Below are 13,972 nucleotides of genomic sequence, written 5' to 3'. Positions count from 1 at the left end.
GCGGGGTGAGCAGTAGTCAGAACTGGAAGCAGGTTCACTCCCTCCCAAGGTTCTTTGTTGCAGGCAGAATGGGGTCTTGTTCTGTGGGTCTGGGAGGCCTTGTGACGTTTTCCTGGAATCTCCCCAGCCAACCCCATGAGAAAACGTAGATTGGAGTTTTTCAAGTAAAACGTAGTCTGACATGGGGAGGGAGCACTGGCCCTGTGGGTCCAGAGAATACAGAATGGAGAGCAGCTGACTTTCGGTCCTCCACACTCTGACACTGCAGAAGCATGGCTTCTAGGGGTTCTAGCTGAAGGATTTCTGGGAGAGGGTGACCCAGGTAGCCCTGGAAGATCTGATGTAGCCACCAGAGGGCGAGGGCTGGGAGGAGAAATAGGTCCCAGTCAGGAGCAGGCTGAGTCCAGTCACAGTACATCACCTTATCGTGTCCCTCCTCCTGCTTCCCTCCTCCCTCATGTCTGGTTTCCTCTAGCCCCAGAAGCCCCTGACAGGCCCACTATCTCCATGGCCTCTGAGACATCTGTGTATGTGACCTGGATTCCCCGTGGGAATGGTGGCTTCCCAATCCAGTCCTTCCGTGTAGAGTACAAGAAGCTAAAGAAAGTGGGGGACTGGATTCTGGCCACCAGCGCCATCCCTCCTTCCCGGCTCTCGGTGGAGATCACTGGTCTAGAGAAAGGTAGGGGTCCGGCCACTGTCCTACCTGGTCTCCTAGTTGTCCCCCACCACTCGGAGGAGGGTCAGAGCTTTGGAGGCTCTACTCTGTGCTGGTCCTCCACCTGCTATCTTGCTCACATTGGATGCTCTTGGTGGTGTCCCCTCCATCCTACAAGTCCTTCCTTCTCTGTCTCTCCATAGTGGTCCATAGCTATCCCCTCTAGGGCTCCTTTCCAAAAAAGATGAGAGTTCTTGTGTCCTTTGGGAGCTACCCAAAAGACACTACCCTGGGTGTGCTGGGGTGGGTGGGTCAGAAGTGTTTCCCAGCTCCTGGGTTCAAGTGAGCGGCTCTCACCAGGCACCTCCTACAAGTTCCGTGTCAGGGCTCTGAACATGCTGGGGGAGAGCGAGCCCAGTGCCCCTTCCAGGCCATATGTGGTGTCCAGCTATAGTGGCCGCGTGTATGAGAGGCCTGTGGCAGGCCCTTACATCACCTTCACGGATGCTGTCAATGAGACCACCATCATGCTCAAGTGGATGGTAAGTGGCCTTGTACAGACTGCAAAGGGGAGAGGGGGCTGAGCTTCATGATGACAAGAGCTGGCTGTTGCAGTGGGGGCAGGAAGCAATCACTTTTCTATACTGCCCTTCTTCTAAGACCCCTTCCTGTATTTTTTCACAAAGCCTTCCTGTAAGTGGTCACCTCCCAACCCCCGTGTACCTGGGAATTGAGCCAGACTGACTTATCCTTACAGTACCCAGGCAGGTTCAGAGGGGGCTCAGATCTTTGGAGAAATGTCTGTTCCTTATCTCCAGAAGCTGGGGGGCCTTTAGGCTAAATAACAAGTGACCTTCATAGCATTCCCCAGAAAGCCTTGGGGAGTATCATCAGAAGTATTTGCCAGACTCCTGCAGTGAATTTTTAAATCCAGGCTGGGGTCAAATTTCTGTCCACCAGTGGGTCTGCTCACATGAGGACTTCTCTGCTCCACTGTCAACTTGTTTCTTCTCCCTTCCCTATAGTATATTCCAGCAAGTAACAACAACACCCCAATCCATGGATTTTATATCTATTATCGGCCCACAGACAGTGACAACGATAGTGACTACAAGAAGGATATGGTGGAAGGTAAGAAGGACTTTGGGGACGCGGTTTTCTCTGTTGGCAAGGGTGTCTAGGTGTTGATGAAAGTTTAAAACTTGGGCATCTGGGTCCATATCATTGACTCCTGCCATGCGTGGGGTCATCAAGTTCATAAATCCACACGCTTCCTTCCCTTGGTGATGGGACCACAGGAACTTGGGTGGCACCTAAAAAATTCCAATAGTTCTCCTCCACCTCATTCATGGCACCAGCCCAGACACACACCCCTGTCCAAGCCTGACCGCGATTGCTTCCAAGCGGACTAGGTGGTACACATCACCACGTGTGACTGACTCTCTTGCTGCCTTTTCCAGGGGATAGATACTGGCATTCCATCAGCCACCTGCAGCCAGAGACCTCCTACGACATTAAGATGCAGTGCTTCAACGAAGGAGGAGAGAGTGAGTTCAGCAACGTGATGATCTGTGAAACCAAAGGTGATTCTCTTTAGGCTCTCTACTCTCCCTGCTATTTTTAGCCCACCAGGACAAAGTCACTGCTCCATGTGACATGCTGGTCATGTCTTCCCCATGAAGACTCCTTATTGTCCAAATACCCCTAAACTTTGTCATTTTTAACCCTCCTCTTTATTTGCCTGTGCCCAAGTATGAATTAGGTTGCCATGGTGATGGCTTCAGGGAACTTGGGAATTAACTCATACATGAATTATGGAATAGAACCCATTCTTAAGGTTAGAACTTTCTATAAACACTATATTCCTATAAAATTTGGTACTTACATTGATTGGTTTACTTATTTTAATTACAACCCCATGAGTTAGGAAAGAAACTGAGCATCAGGAATTGATGTATCTTGACCAAGGTCCTTTAGCCAGTTAGGGGTGTTGAGCACACTCTGGGTCAAGTTTATCTAACTATAAGCCCAGATTCTTTCCTGCACTAAAACATGTTAAACATCTTCACTGAAAAGCTTAATATTTCCACATTGGTCAAGTGTTTAGATACCACCATCTCCATTTTGCAAATACTGCCAAGTGTATAACCCGAGTATATTGCAAAGAACATCATCAAGAGAAGATTACAAAGGAATAGGAACGGAGAGAAGAAAAGAACCCGTTTTCCTTATGTGGACAAGATTCTCTTTCTAGCTTTGTGCTCTTTCAGTCAGTTACTCAACAAATACTCAGTGCCTCCTGTGTGCACTCCTAACCTCTTTTGTTGTGCACAGTGAAGGGAGGGGGTAGACACAGGACTTCTGGCTCTGCATGTATCAGGGGACTCACACAGAGTACCCAGGGCAAAGAGAGGCTTCACAAAGGCTTCGCACTGGTCTGGAGGGATTGACTCTTCAGGTGACTGAGAAGGGAGTAAGAAGGGCAAGCCTGCACACAGCTCCAGGTGGTTGGAGGGTGTGGGAAGGAGGATGAGAGAGAGAGTGAGTGCTCAGGGAATGGCCAGGGATGGCAGTGGGCACTCTGGTCATTGAGAATTCTGTGGCTGTGAGGTTGAGAAAGCTCACAGGTATTTCTGCAGGCGTGGGCAGATGGGAGAGAGCTGAGAAGTAAGGTAGAAAGAAGGGACGAGATTGAGTCTCTTGAGAAAGAGAGAAGAGACAGAGGATCCCAAGAGTTTGGTGTAGGGCTCTAACTCATGAACCGTGAGATCATGAGCTGAGCTGAAATCAAGAGTCGGGTGTTTAACTAAGTTTTAGTCTCTTTTGAGGCTGTGTGTAGGACCAGGGGTTGCTAGCATGTCAGGGCTGGGAGAGAATGAAGAGAGTTCAAAGCAAACCATGAGGTGTCCGGCATAATGTACACATGGGTGATATTGCCATTTATTGAACTGGGGAAGCCAGAAGAGAAGCAGAGTCCACGAGAAAGGAACAAGGTGGAACCATTCGGTGACTTCCGGCAGCAGATTCTTCCGAGATGCTGAGAGAGAAGCAGGTCTCCCAGCAGGGGAGGGCCCTGGAGTATTTGGCAGTCACTGGGACACAGGCTGAAGTCATAGGAGCAGAACAGAATACAGGATAGAGCCTGGAAGGGATTAGAAACCCTCGCAGATCTGAGAAGACAGAAAAATGTAAGCAGTGGCCTTCGGAGAGGTAGCCGGAAGTCACCGCCTGTGCTGTGGGAGAACCCAGGGGGAAGACGGCTCTGAAAGGGAGTTCTCAAGGTCAGGCACACCCTGACAATAGCACAACGCCGAGGAGGAGTCACCATCTTGTCACTGAGTTGGTGTTTCCCAGCTACCGGCTGTGCTAGAGAGTCCCTCCATCTCCTTGCTCTAGGCCCAGGCTCAGACTTGGCACTTTGCATCCCTTAATCTGCCCAGGAATAGCAAAACCATGGGTAGGATCTTCCATTCCCAGTTCTTTTGCTGGTTTCATGCATCCTGTTTTTAGATTTTCTTCCAAAAGTTCACCAGCTGTTCTTTGAGAAAAGCCCTATACCTTTTCTGCCCAGAAGACCCATTCTGAGACCAGTGTTTGGGTTGTATTTTGAAGTAGAAGGTTCAGATGCCTTCTGCAGTAACAAATTTCCCATCAGAGGCCAGTTTCATGCTGAGCTTGGATACCACACTCATCTAATACAGAGTTTTGAGGCCCTGCCTTGTGAGTTTGACCCCATTTCCCACACCCATGGAATCAGGTCTGTTGATGTTTCCTGTTTGTTGTGAGAGAAATGTGAAGGAATCGATGCTGAAGTGTCTTGTTCACAATTACAGCCCGGAAGTCTTCTGGTCATCCTGGTCGGCTCCCACCCCCGACTCTGGCCCCACCTCAGCTGCCACCCCCCGAAACCATAGAACGGCCAGTGGGCACCGGGGCCATGGTGGCACGCTCCAGCGACCTGCCCTACCTGATTGTTGGGGTCGTCCTGGGCTCTGTCGTCCTCATCATTGTCGCCTTCATCCCCTTCTGTTTGTGGAGGGCCTGGTCTAAGCAAAGTGAGTGACCCCCTCAGCACCAAGGGGAAGGAGCCTGGGGAGGGGAGGAGGGGAGGAGGGGGCCTCCCAAGAGGCCAAGGAGGCCTCCACCCAGGGCAGGTTGGAGATGCCCTGCTTCACATGCACTAGAGCATAAGCTCCTGGGTCCCCCACAGAGCTCGGAGAGATAAGAATACATCAAGCCTGGGCCCTTTCCTCCCAGCTCATGGACCCTGGTGGATGGAAAGTATGAAGTGGAAAGTGGTCTGTCCCCTCTTTTCTGGAACTCAGTACTTGTCTGGCTTCAACTCCTGAAGCTGCTGTTCTGACCACTTGCTCATGTTGAAAATGCATCCCACACTTTCCCTGCCCCCTCTCTCAGTCTGTAGATGCCTTGAGCTTTCCCTCTTGTCCTGTTGCTAATTTCTGCTTCAAATGACAACACATCGGGCCAGCTTGTCTCATTCAAACATTGCTTCTTCTGTTGGCTCACCGCTTCCTTCCCCAAACCTGTGCCCCTCTATCTCCTCACCTTTCTCCCCAATGAAGAAAAGAATCTAGATGTTAGGAGAAATGGGTGACTGGAAGAATATGTTCTGAGAGAAAATATTTTCATCCCTATGTGGTCAGAAATTTTCTGAGATTTCTATGGTATTGGAGGCTGCCTTGAGCTTCCTTGGCCTAAGCATACATCTGTCCTTCTGTCCTTCCAGAACATACAACAGACCTGGGTTTTCCTCGAAGTGCCCTTCTGTCCTCCTCCTGCCAATACACTATGGTACCACTGGGAGGACTCCCAGGCCACCGAGCCAGTGGGCAGCCCTACCTCAGTGGCACCAGTGGACGGGCCTGTGCCAATGGGATCCATGTGAACAGGGGCTGCCCTGCCGCTGCCATGGGCTACCCAGGCCTGAAACCTCAGCAACACTGCCCAGGGGCGCTTCGGCAGGTAACGTAGTCCTGGGAACGCAAACAGGTGCGGGCCCACACGGGGGCGTTGGGGGGGGGGGCTGCTTCCTGGGGGTCCCTCCCTCCTAGCCTTTAATCCTGGGCTGCTGTGTCTGGCTTTATTTAGTCAGGAGCAGCTCATTCTGTTGAATGTGGAACAGGAAAGTTACTCGGACTGTGATGTGACCTTTTCGTTACTCTTTCTTTTGAGCAGCGGGATGACCCCAGCAGCCTGCTGAAGCAGACCGTTCTTGGCACTGGATATGACCCCCCCAGTCACCAGATTCCTAGGTAACTGGGCCTTCCCATCCCTGCCTTCCCCTCAAACCCAACCTCAGTCACTGAGAGGAGACGGGGGACCCACATCTGACAACCTGCTCAGCTGGACTCTTCTCAAGGTGTTGTGTTTGTAGTTATAATGCCCTTTCTGCTCTGAGGCATAGGTTGGCCTCCAGAAATCTGTCCTTCACTTGGCAGGCCAGAGTTGCACACATGGAGTTGGCTCTGTCCCCAGGCCTCTGGACACCTGACTGCATGTCCTCTCATGCACTCAGGACTTGCATGGAATAAAATGGAAATAGACTAGAATTACCCAGAGAAGTTGTGATACGACAACATCTTCATGTTCAAAGGGCACTAGTCCCTGCCCCATCTGAGCCCTGACCAGCCTCAGACAGGGCAGCAGCCAGGCACTGGGAATACAGGCCCACTCCACCCCCACCTCACCTCTCCATCTGGTCTCATGCCTGCAGGGGTCCCAAGTCTAGCCCAGAGGATGGCTCTTTCTTATATACACTGCCTGATGACTCCACTCACCAGCTGCTCCAGCCCCACCAAGACTGTCACCACCTCCAGGAGCAGCCCGCCCCCACAGGCCAGTCAGGCATGAGGAGCATACCCCAGGGTCCTGGGCTGGAAGCAACGTGGGACCCTCTTTTTCACCAAGGTTGGCGCCAGGGGCAGGGCTGGAAATTGACGAGGTTGGGAATGACCTGAGGGAGGCAGGCGTCCACAACCCAGAAGTGTCCTAGAGAGGTGGCCTGAAGTAGAGTCATCCACAGTTTTTCTGTGGGGGAGACACGGCCCCACAGATCCATGCGGATGAACCAGCTGGGTCCACGTCCATCTTGGCAAGCTGTGTCCTCAAAGGCCGAGAAGAGAACACGCTCCCATTTCAGAGAAAGAAGCCCTTTCGGTCTTGGCGTTTCACGACCATTCACAAATTCCAGCTGCCTCTCCTCACACCAAGAGGCATTCCCTAATCACCCCAAATACCTTGCCCTGTTGGGTCTTGTCTCTTAATTAAGGAATGAGATTATATCAGTCATTAGGAAGCCGACTTCTCACAGCATCATAACTCTGCTTCCACAGAACTTTTTCTCCACGAGCCTCCATGCATGACCCCTGTCCTACCATCTTCCCTCGTGCCAGGCTCTTGGGAATCAGCGCACGCTGGTTGCAGTGAGCCTGGTTCCATTGGCTAACGCTTCTTAGCTTCCATGGTAGGAATGGTCCATTCGCATGCAGATCCTAGACACCGTCTCTGGGAGATAAAATTCTAAGACCGGCATCATCAAAACTGGACACCATCTGGGGTGCGATTATGCCCAGAAATCCTACCACACAGGTAGACTAGCCACTTGAATCTGGAAAGAACAGGGCTCTCTCCCACATTTCATGGCTCAGCTGACTTCATCCACCCCAGGTTATAGGCTAAGTAGTCGAGAGTCTCTGTGGTCCCACCACTGAAATGTGTAGGTGGGACATGGGCAACAAGTGGCCCACCCCATGTCTGAGACCTTAGAGGGAGCATAAAGGTCACTGTCACAGTTGTTTCTGCCTTTCTCTTAGGGCTAGTATAACCAACTCCCATCACAGAGAAAGACTGACCCAGTACCACTGAGCACTGATTCCTGGTCAGTCTGGATTTTAATGTTTCCCACTTTTCTCTCCCCTCAGGGCCCCCGTGCTGCTTGGGCCTTGTCCCAGTTGAAGAGGTGGACAGTCCTAACTCCTGCCAAGTGGGTGGAGGAGACTGGTGTTCCCAGCACCCCAAAGGAGCCTACACAGGACAGGAGCTCGGGATACGGCTCTCCCCTAGCCCACCATTGCATGTATCTTTTGAAACACCACCTCCTACAATTTAGGCAGAAACCAATATCCCAGAAAGACTATATATTGTTTTTAAAAAGAGACAGAAAATTGGTATTTATTTTTCTATAATAGTCATATTTATATATTTATGCACTTGTAAATAAATGTATATGTGTTTTTATACTTCTGGAGAGATGTAGGGAATCCTACCCATTGAGGTATGAGAAGGGAATCAAAGAAGCCCCAATACAGGATTCAACCAGGAAAGAGTAACATAGACTGAGAAAGCAGCCCTTCCCTAGAGCCTCTGTCACGGCCCAGGAGGCTGCAGAAGGCCCCCAGAGAAGCTTGCGGAAGGAAGAATCTTAGCACACTGTTCGTGACAACGATGAAGGAAAAGCAAGGGCCCCGCTATCACAGGCTAGAGACACTCGTGAAGACGGCTGGAGCTGGTACTACAGGAGATGTTTTCAGAAGATGCCCACGAGAATGGACTAAGATGTGTATAGTCCTACAAGCATTAACAGACCTTCCAGAATCAATCTGTGGCAGCATATCTCTGTAAAAACAAACACTGTAACTTCTAAATAAATGTTTAGTCTTCCCTGTACCGCTCAGCTTAGTCGCATATGAGTCAGCATCCTCTTTAAACATTAGGATACGCTTTTTGAATATTTGAAGAAAACCTCCACTCGTGACATTTTTAGCTCTGTCAAGACAGAGCCGAGATCTGGAAGAGGTAGGAGACGTTTCATTTCTTGTCTTTTAAAATACTGTGTCAGTAAGTGTTTTGTCCAAGAGGGAAATTGTGTGAAGGAGGCAAGGAGAAGCAGATTCGCAGTCTCTTACTGACTGGACTCGAGGGGAGGCTTTGGCCTTATCGGAGGAATGAAACTTCTCTTTTCTCTATAGATAACGCGTGGAAGACTACTTTCTCCAAAATACCATTTAGTTAAGTGCTAGGCTGCACATGCACGCGTAGTGCCTGATAAGATCCGCTTTCCTTCTTTCCTACAATAGACCAACATTGCCAGAGGAGTTTATTTTTAAACAACCAGGGAGTCAAGATTTACTTCTGTACAACCCTGGGACCAACCTTGATACGTGCAACTGGCACTAGATGGGGGCTGAAGCTTTGCAGTGAAAGCGCTAGCACTCCCATTGTTCTCATGAGGGAAAAGTATTTTCTAGATTGAAGGTAAGTTACAGATGAAATGCTGCTTGAGACACTTAATCTGGTTAAGAGTCCCAGAGCCAGACTCCCCACGCTCTTAGTAGATGCCAGAGGGAGAGACAAGATTCTAGGACAAGCGCACCCTCTGCTGGCCGGAAGAAATAGTGTGCCTGCTCTTAGCTTCCATGCTTTTTCCATCCAATAGCTAAATTGGATAAAGAGCTCTCATCGAGATGAAACATGATCTTCAGAAAAGCTGTATTTAAAAAATATTTTAAGAAACAAAGTGAAGGCCTATAAGGAACATGGAAATGATAGAAGAACTAGCATGTAAGTTCAGCCACAACCTTGCACTGAGGACGGAGAAGTCACTTCCCAGAGTGGGACAGAGCCCGTGCTCTCCATCTGGACTGTAACTCACCTCCTAGCTTAGTGGCTTAATTTTTTTTTCTCTCCTTGATGATCCCAAATAGCTGTCAAAGTGAATTTTGGTGAACTTTGTGGAAGTGATACATAAAATTGCTTTCTACGCAGCCCTGGAACCATAACAATACTGAATGACTTTAGCTCCCCAAAAAAGTCCTAGGAAAGAAAAAACACTTCCAAGGCACATTAAATGAGATAAATATGTGTATTTACCTCAGCCAGCTGCAGGAAAAGAGGAAAGGCTGTGAGGCCTCTAAATTGTAGCCTAGAAAATGAAGTAGCTTATAAAATACACTGAAATTCAATATCTATTTCTTCAGGTTAATTATTATAGTGCCTTTTAGAAGTATGATTCAGCCCACAAAGGCTGTATAATTTACTAAAGGAGGAGTAAGATCTAGAAGGCAGGCGCTGGTAGGGGTGCAGAGCCCCGCCCAGGGCCGACAGGCCTCTCCAGGCATGGCCGTCCTCTGTGACAAGACAGCCAGACTGAGCAACAGTGGGTAACTGTGATGGAGGGGCTGCGCTCCATAGCTGCTTTTTCTCCCAGTTTTGGTTTGTGATGGTACAATGGACGAGGGTTCAAAATTGCCAAGTTACATTAGCAGCTGACCCACAGGTGACTCAGTGTGGACAGATTTTGGCCTCACAGAAATAAGACAGCCTTTTCTGAGACAGAGGCAGAGGCAGAGAACCGTTTGATCAGGGAAGCAGGAGTGAATGGAAAGTTATTCGCCCACAGCTGAAGCTGAACTTCCCAAAGACTCCGATGCTATGCGTAACTATAGATTCAAGACTGAGTCTGGAGTCAAGTAGAAATGAAACTAAAGCTAGCTATAGGTCTTGTCCAATTCAAAATAAAAACTGAGTGTTAACTATACTGCCTACTGGATAAAAGCCTGAATATTGTGGACTTAGTGATGGTTTAGTCCAGTTTGATTTGGGAAAAACGGTAACGATCCTGGTTGGTTTTACAGAGTCGAAAAAGTCATGGAATCTTTGCCATGGCTCTCCCACAGACTCTAAAGTCATTCTTGCTGCAGTTAGAATCACAGAACCTCAGGATGGGAAAGAGACTTAGAGCTTATCCAAATCCTTCATTTGTTGGATAATAAAATGAGGCCCAGGAAATTACGTAACTTCCCCTGGCCCTCACTACCACCTAGGGCATGGCGTCTCCTCGGAGACCAAGCACTTGATCCAGGCAGTTGCTCATTGTGGTAGCTGGGTGAGGAGCGGAAGCCCGCAGCCAGACAGCCAAGCGAGTGAGGCTGGAAGGAGCCCTGCCTCCCCAGCCAAGCTTCAGATGGCTGCAGCCCCAACTCACAGCTTGACCGTAACCTCTTGAGGGACTCCATGCCCAAAACAGCCCGCTCAGCAGCTCCCAGATTCCTGACCCTCAGAAACTGGGTGAGATAAGCAGTTTTAAGCAATGTCTGGGGGAGAAATTTTCATGCAGCAGTAAACAGGTAAAACCCTCACGAGTAGCACTTTTTAAACGCTTGAAAGGCGCACACAGTTTAGGGCATACAGCAGAGAAAATGATGGAAGGTGCTCTCCAGTAGATAAGCTGCTACACCACAGACAACAAGCACAGACTATTCTTAAATAGGAACATGAAAGAATCTTTGAAAGGAAAGGAGTCCTATCTAATTTGGGAGACAGATCAGGCTAGTCGCAGGTTAGGAAGATTTGATGTTGCTGATGCATCTGCATGGATGCAATACTGCCTTCCTCACTGTTCCTTCTCTGTGACCAACTTCTATTCTGGGACAGTTCAATGGGATAGCTCAATAACATGGACCCACAGAACACTGGATCTAAAGTGCTATGTTCTCCCTCTTACTAATGGGAATCCAAATATCACATCATTCTTAGATGGGTACAGCCATGAATTCCCATGACCACTTACCCCCAAATGGAAAAGGACACTCTCAAATTAGTTCAGAACATTATGCACAATCAAAAGTGATTGTTAGAGATGGTCTCTCAGCGTTATGTAATCATTCCTTACTTCTGGATCTACATCAGAAATAGGAAAAATGGCATAGGACATGAGAAGCTACAGGCATACCTAGAATACTGTTAGAGCTGCAAACATCTACAGAGAAAAGCCACCTTGTTGACCATTTTGCAAAACCCACTCTTCTCCATTCAGAGCTGAGGAGTTTGCTGACTCGAGGGGTGATTCAGGAAGCTGGGCAGTCTCCTGCTTCCTGCCAATCCAGAGGGATCTGTTCTGTCTGTCCGCATTTCCTGCATCCTGAGCTCCCAAATAACTGCTCTGTGAAGTTAACAATGTCAGAATCCTAATTTGCATTTCTTATGCTAAAATACTGTTGGCAGAATAGTTTGTGCTTTTCTTTTTTCATCCTCTCAGAGAATACTTAACATCAGAGTTTATTTTCCAAGGATTGAAAAACACAGATTTTCTCACAAATTGCTAGTTTTTCCTTGCTGATGGCTAAAAATTCAGATAACCAAACAAATTTCCCAAAACAGGATATATTGCAGATGCTAGATACAGCCTTCTCTGAGACTCCATATTCAATCCAGTAGTTTCCAAACAGATCTAAAATGGTTCAGTTCCATGGGAAATAAGATGTTGGCTGTGGTCATCTGTGCTAAGCTAACCAAATTGGAGAAAAATTATTAATACTATATAACTGGCTCTGGTCTTAGACTTTTAGATAAGACTTTAAAATAATACGATTGCTGCAGGCAGCAAGGAACTTCTCTGGTAAGTTGTATGTCAGAAATCTGGGATGTATTGGAGAAAAAAGCAAACTCAAAGGCCCATGGGCTTCATCTCCTTCTCTTGTGGAGGCTGAATGGGTGGGAGGATAAGACCACCTTTCTTACGCAAAAGAGCGATCTCTTCCTTTAAGGCCAAGATCCTTTCTGCCTGGACTTGGATCAGTTCAGTGACCTTCTTTCTCGCCACAATGTCTGCTTTCCGAGGGCCCTGGAAGGCATTGCCCTGTTGAAAGAAAACACCTCCCTGCTTTAAGCATCATTTGGAGTGTGAAAAATTCCCCATCCTAATGTTAGTTGTGCAGACCCTACCGTCCATTTAAACACCATTGCTCCTTAATTTAAGGGGCCTTCAAGTCCTCCACTGAAATTCCACCATTAGAAATGTGTTTCTTTGGCCTAATGAGTAACTGTTAAAATGCAAGTCCCATTAAGCTAGCTATCCATCATTCCTGAGGAGGGCTCAGCACTGCAACCATGAAAGACAAGGCACTTCCTTTTTTTATACAGCCTATATTTTGTTTTCTAAAAAGGAAATCTCTATTTCCTCATCTGACTCCTCCCCTTGTCCAGCCAACTCCTGCTCATGCTTCAGACATCACTTTTAGGGAGGCCTTTATCCTGTGGACTAGATAAAGACTTCTTGTTCTATGTTCTTTCAGAACATCCCTTATATATCATTGTGACTATGACATTGAACCTTCTGAAACTTCTATTTGAGACTCCTTTTTTAGGATTCAAAAAGTAGCGGTTTCATATGGTTCAACCTAAATGCCTGTTTGATTCCTGTCTTGCAAGATCCTGTGCCTGTAAGAGAGAAGGCCGGCGGGCCTCGATCTCACTACCCACCACCCGTCCCAGAGTTTGTTATAGAAGTATGGGCTCAATAGACTTTGAAGGCACATTAAAGGGAGGAAGATAGCAATTCTCTAGTGTCCACTCTGTGCCCAGTGCTTTCCATGTGCTATCTCATGTACCCCTCACAACTCTGAACAAGCTGTTATTCCAGTTCACAGATATGGACACTAGACCAAGAGATTCATTAAACTGGGCCTTGTCACTATATTCCTAAGGATTTGAAGCAGGGTGAGAACTGGGTTACCGGAAGCCAAAAGCCCATGCTTTGTCCATTACCTCTACGGACTCACTTCATAGCTAAGTGGGGGTTACTGTTACCCAATACCTTCTGCCTCGTCTCCCCTGCCCACCTTCACTCTATGGGCTATAAAAGCTAAATATGCCTTCCCCAGTTTCTCTTCCATCTAGGGGTGGCCACATGGATATAAGCAGAAAATGCTTTCTTAGTGAAAGGTACCTGAAAGGCTGACATTTGCATTCGGACATGAAGCTTTGAGCTGAGGCAGCCATCATGTGACTTTGAAGGAAACTTCAAAGAATCACAAAGAATCAGAGGTATTGGCCCTGGTGTTACAGATCCACTAAGCCTAAAACCCTCAGATGTCTTCTCCAAACTTCTTGTTAAGTGAGGAAAAGAGCCCCTATTTTCAGCTACTCTCCATGAGGGCTTTGGGCCACTTGTAGCTAAACTTATGCACCAGCTCATGCTGTCATCACTCCTGGTGTTACCCCACCTAGTCACTTTGAAGTCACCTTAACATTCCCTCATTTTTCTCACCGTATCCACTCAAAGTATGGCTTTTCTTACTTTGAAATGTCCTCTGACACTTTTTTGTTCTTGCCATCTATATATCCCAATTCATGCCTAGATTGTTGGAAGAATGATAGCAATGGAGTCAACTTTGGAGGTGGACAGTCCTTGGTTTAAAAACTAAGCACCATGCAAAAACAAAAAAGCAAACCAAGAAATTAAGCACCATGCATTAGCTCTGAGCTAGTTACTTAACTACTCTGAGCTTAGGAAAG

At 47.9% G+C, this 13,972-nt stretch overlaps 2 protein-coding genes across 2 annotated transcripts in view; one reads left to right on the top strand and one right to left on the bottom strand.

Annotated features, from left to right (window-relative positions):
- BOC (BOC cell adhesion associated, oncogene regulated) overlaps positions 1 to 8,349 on the top strand; it is a 36,868-nt gene extending 28,519 nt beyond the window's left edge. Inside the window, exons 11-19 of the mRNA XM_030328456.2 lie at positions 476 to 682; positions 1,019 to 1,200; positions 1,684 to 1,789; positions 2,119 to 2,241; positions 4,492 to 4,713; positions 5,406 to 5,641; positions 5,855 to 5,931; positions 6,393 to 6,586; positions 7,600 to 8,349. Coding sequence (XP_030184316.2) covers positions 476 to 682; positions 1,019 to 1,200; positions 1,684 to 1,789; positions 2,119 to 2,241; positions 4,492 to 4,713; positions 5,406 to 5,641; positions 5,855 to 5,931; positions 6,393 to 6,586; positions 7,600 to 7,787 — 1,535 coding nt within the window. The 3' untranslated portion in view covers positions 7,788 to 8,349. The remainder of the gene's footprint in view (positions 1 to 475; positions 683 to 1,018; positions 1,201 to 1,683; positions 1,790 to 2,118; positions 2,242 to 4,491; positions 4,714 to 5,405; positions 5,642 to 5,854; positions 5,932 to 6,392; positions 6,587 to 7,599) is intronic.
- Positions 8,350 to 11,716: 3,367 nt separating this feature from the next.
- CFAP44 (cilia and flagella associated protein 44) overlaps positions 11,717 to 13,972 on the bottom strand; it is a 157,295-nt gene continuing 155,039 nt past the window's right edge. The window contains exon 35 of the mRNA XM_030330062.1: positions 11,717 to 12,314. Coding sequence (XP_030185922.1) covers positions 12,123 to 12,314 — 192 coding nt within the window. The 3' untranslated portion in view covers positions 11,717 to 12,122. The remainder of the gene's footprint in view (positions 12,315 to 13,972) is intronic.

The sequence above is a fragment of the Lynx canadensis genome, chromosome C2 (assembly GCF_007474595.2).
Source record: "Lynx canadensis isolate LIC74 chromosome C2, mLynCan4.pri.v2, whole genome shotgun sequence".
NCBI classification, from domain to species: Eukaryota; Metazoa; Chordata; class Mammalia; order Carnivora; family Felidae; genus Lynx; species Lynx canadensis.
The sequence above is the reverse complement of the archived record's forward strand: the minus strand, read 5'-3'. Positions and strand labels throughout refer to the sequence as shown.